Source organism: Acanthochromis polyacanthus, chromosome 10 (genome assembly GCF_021347895.1).
Source record: "Acanthochromis polyacanthus isolate Apoly-LR-REF ecotype Palm Island chromosome 10, KAUST_Apoly_ChrSc, whole genome shotgun sequence".
Classification (NCBI taxonomy): domain Eukaryota; kingdom Metazoa; phylum Chordata; class Actinopteri; family Pomacentridae; genus Acanthochromis; species Acanthochromis polyacanthus.
Genome location: NC_067122.1, coordinates 41,663,141 through 41,667,013, shown reverse-complemented (window position 1 = coordinate 41,667,013; position 3,873 = coordinate 41,663,141). Strand labels below are relative to the sequence as shown.

The following is a 3,873-nucleotide window of genomic DNA, read 5'->3' as shown; positions in this document are numbered from 1 at the left end:
AATAAATGCAATAGATTGACTCGCCTTCATGCACCTGCAGAAGCTGCTGCACTCCAGCTTCTCCTCACAGCTAAAACTCATTTTAGAAACAGAAGGAAAAAAGAGAGTATCAACTGCTCTGTCAGGATTCTGCAATCTCTCCTTACAGCATTTGTAAATCCTTCTATCTGGATGTTCAGACACAGAGTGAGCTAGGACGTCTGTACGCTATCTATTTTTATTCCTTATCTATGTTTCATGCTGAGCGGCACGGCATAGCATGAGAAACTGATCCAGGCACCTCTCGCAAGCTCGCACTGTCCATGCAGCGATGATCCATAGCGAGATGGTGAAGACCAGCAGCACAGTGCCGGGACAGATGGTCATGAGGGTCTTCATCACAAAGCGTGTGTTAAAGTTAATCTTGTTGAGTGCCCCAATGCTGCGGGACGACGCATCGGTGAACAGCTTGCTGTGCAGCAGCATGACGCGAGCGATGAGGTACAGCCGCAGGAACATGGGGATGGACAGGATGATGTCCACGTCCGCATCCGTCTTGGATGGCACATAGGAGTAGGCCAAGCGTGCTGTCCAGGTGAAGGTGTAGTTCCCGGGGATGGGGTGTATGGCGCACACCAGGATCTCCAGGCAGATGAAGAAGATGCGCTCATATGTCATGGCTATCCTCCAGTCATCAGCTGCGTTGTCCACCATAAATAGCTGCAAGGAGAGGGCATAGTGAGGCTGATGGAGGGTAAAAGACGGCATATGTTTTCATCATGTTGACACAGCAAAGCTACAGGAAATCATTAAACCCATTAAAAAATAAGTCACAAATTGCTCGAGTCATTAAATTGCATTTTTTTTGAGCCACATTTGTTAAAAACCAATGGTCGGAACAATGTTTGGAGGTGTAGCCTGAGAAAATGACAAATAAGTCATATGACAGGGTCATGTCGTCTTTCAAGGCCAGAAATGCCCCTCATATGTACAAAGGTATGTGGTGAAAGCTGGAACAATCAAACATTACGCCTTTGTTTTTCTAAATACATTTCACATATATTTAATGTCTGTCTTGCCTTTTAGAAACCATTTGTTACTACCTTCATGCATTTTTAAGCTTTAAGTTTCAAGCTTTTTAATATTAAAGTGAAACTAACCCTCTCAAACCCAAAATTCCATTGACAGATTTATCTTTTGAAATTGCCAAAATTAATAATGCTTGACACACAGCGCTGCGGAAAATGTAACTAAATAATAGGCTCATCTAGGGATTTGTCTAAAGTGAACCATTTACTCAAACTATGTTCTGTAAAAAATAAAACTGTGCTCTCTTTGGCACATCTACAAAGCCGCTAGAGAGTCAACGGGGACCAACAGTCATGTAGCAAAATTCACGGACTTTTCAGCTGAGTTGCAGAATATGTTTACACAGAGCAGATGGGAAACGAGGTGTAAGTAGTAAAATCTCGATTGTATATGAAGCCACCAGCTTTGTTCAGTTATTGGTAACACCTGTGGGCACCTGGTTCCAAGTTCTGTCTAAATGTTATAAAAATAATCACAGAAGCAATTTTTTAAAATGACATATAGAATTATACATTTCTCAAACTGAACAAGTTCTTTGTACTTCTCATAGTTTTTGTTTCCACAGACGAACAGGATTTTTTACTGCAGCTAAAAATGAGTCCACACTGAGTAAAAATGTGTACTGGAGCAAAACATGCTAAGAAAGTGCAAAAATAAGAGCTGAGACCATCATTCTACTAATCAGTCAGTACTAAAATAATGAGCAACTATTGATGTTACAACTTTTGTTGACTAATCAGGAAAAAAATGGCACATTTATCAAGACTGTGTGTAATCGGTGCATACAGTAAATGTTCAGATGTGGGCTGGTCTATTTCACACATCTCTCTCCTTGAAATTTTTTTAGATGGCTATAGAAAACAACGAAAAAAAATAAAAGCTGAAATTATTATTTTACTAGTTAAATAGCCAACAACTGTCGAACTATTGAATATTTTGGTGGTTTTAACTTCTGTTTTGATAGAACATGACATTTGAAGACCACTGGATCATCTAGGCTACGAGGATGTATTGTATGAGGCCATTTTCACCATGTTTTAACAATAAATAGACTAAATTAACGAGAAAAAGAAAGAAAACGGCATATTTATAAAGACTGTGTACAATAGTTGGGTCAATGTATAATTGAGGGACTTTTGAAGTCCAAGGGATATATCTTACTTAGATTTTTTATTAAAAGTTAAAAAATGTTTTTTTTTGTTGTTCATTATGATCACGTCTTTACAAGTTCCATAATTATTTATTATGGATACAGTCACTTGTTAATAAAAAAATGAATGGATATCACTAAAATGTCAAGTTAAATAATCGTCTGAATTTAATAACAACCATCTTCTAATTAGCTAAACAATAACAAAATGAGTTTATTCAAAAATGTTTTTTTTTTTTTATCAAATTGAGATAACCATGACAGATATTTGGCAATATATCAAATTTTATTTAGAAAATGACAAATTGTGTCTGAGAAATCACTTTCAACTAAGTTCCCCATTACTAAAACACCTCTTAAGGAAGTGTGTTAATTCCAGATCACCTGACCTGCTCCACATGATGTCATTTCCTCCTGAAGAAAAGACTGGAAGACTCCAAGGCTTCCTGAGTTATTTAATATAAAGCAGTGTGTGAGTCACGTGTGGATTTATGGCATGTCAACAGGTTTACTACAATATCTTTATAAATAACTTTCAATTTAAATTTTCCCCAATTGTATATATAATATTTAGAAGAATCTTTGTGTAAAAATGCCATGTGGTGTTTGGTTATATCCAGACATGTTGATTTTAGGCCTGAAAACGGCAAAAATTTCAACTGGCGCAAAAAGTCCTGCAATTATATACTGACCCAGGTGCAGACTGTAAATAGTGAGACATTGGTTATTCTATTTTGTACATCTTTCTCCTTCTTGATGACTATATTCTGCCCCAAACCAACAACAGAAAGTGTCACGTCAAGCGTTGCATTAGCAGCACGCAGTGAGCATTTTCAACTTCAAAGCATTATAATGATGAGAACATCTGCCGCCTCCACATTAGCATTAGGTTCTGATCGCCTGGCCACCCCCGACCAGAAGGTGGGCTGTTCCACCGGGGACCTCAGAGTGTGGATCTGAACGCCTCTCATCGCTCTTCTCCACCCTGTCCTCTGTCACACACAGCAGCTCCCTCACATGGTCACTCTGCTGCTCCTCCTCCTCTTCATCACTTTCAATCCAATCTGCAGAAATCTCTAAGATTCACTGCAGTTTATTCACCCAGAACTAATGGCAGAGCTCATGACTGCCATCACCTGCTCGTCCACAGTGATCCCTGATCATGCTTATGGCTGTAGACGGACTGTCTCAATCTTCCTTCCCCTTTTACGCAGTTTTATATTTGCCGGTACAGGCTGCAGATTAAACACTATCAAAGCACATTAACCTCCCCTGCATTCGTTAAATAATTCCTCTCTCTGACACACGTCGCTGATATTCCTCCACAGCTGCTCCTGCTCCATCCACTCAATCACGTCAAGGTCCTGTGCCTGTACAAGCCGTCACAAGTGGCAGTAGATATTTCAGCAAAACGTTCCTGTCAGCAAACGCCAGCGAGGCTTTCCTGGTGGCTGTTTTTGCCACGAGGGCAGACGCCTTTTCCATAGGAGAAAGAAAAACTGCACCATTACACTTTGTCGGAACCCTCCCTAATGTGCTCGGTAATGAATTATGGGCCGTCCAGTGACTTCTCAGACTGTAAAACGAAAATATGCACGTAGGGGACAATGTTTTTGCTCACAGCTGAACGCAACTAGAGAGGCGATTGTGCACGT

General features: G+C 39.9%; 1 protein-coding gene across 1 annotated transcript; it reads right to left on the bottom strand.

Annotated features, from left to right (window-relative positions):
• Nucleotides 1-22: 22 nt before the first annotated feature.
• LOC127535715 (small conductance calcium-activated potassium channel protein 2-like) lies at nucleotides 23-749 on the bottom strand. The gene has a single exon (XM_051954295.1). The coding sequence runs from the start codon at nucleotides 745-747 to the stop codon at nucleotides 229-231; it is 519 nt and encodes a 172-aa protein (XP_051810255.1). The 5' UTR covers nucleotides 748-749; the 3' UTR covers nucleotides 23-228.
• Nucleotides 750-3,873: the final 3,124 nt, after the last annotated feature.

Excerpts from the sequence above, each read along its gene's own strand:
- LOC127535715 (XM_051954295.1), bottom strand. The coding sequence starts at position 747 with ATGCCGTCTTTTACCCTCCATCAGCCTCACTATGCCCTCTCCTTGCAG.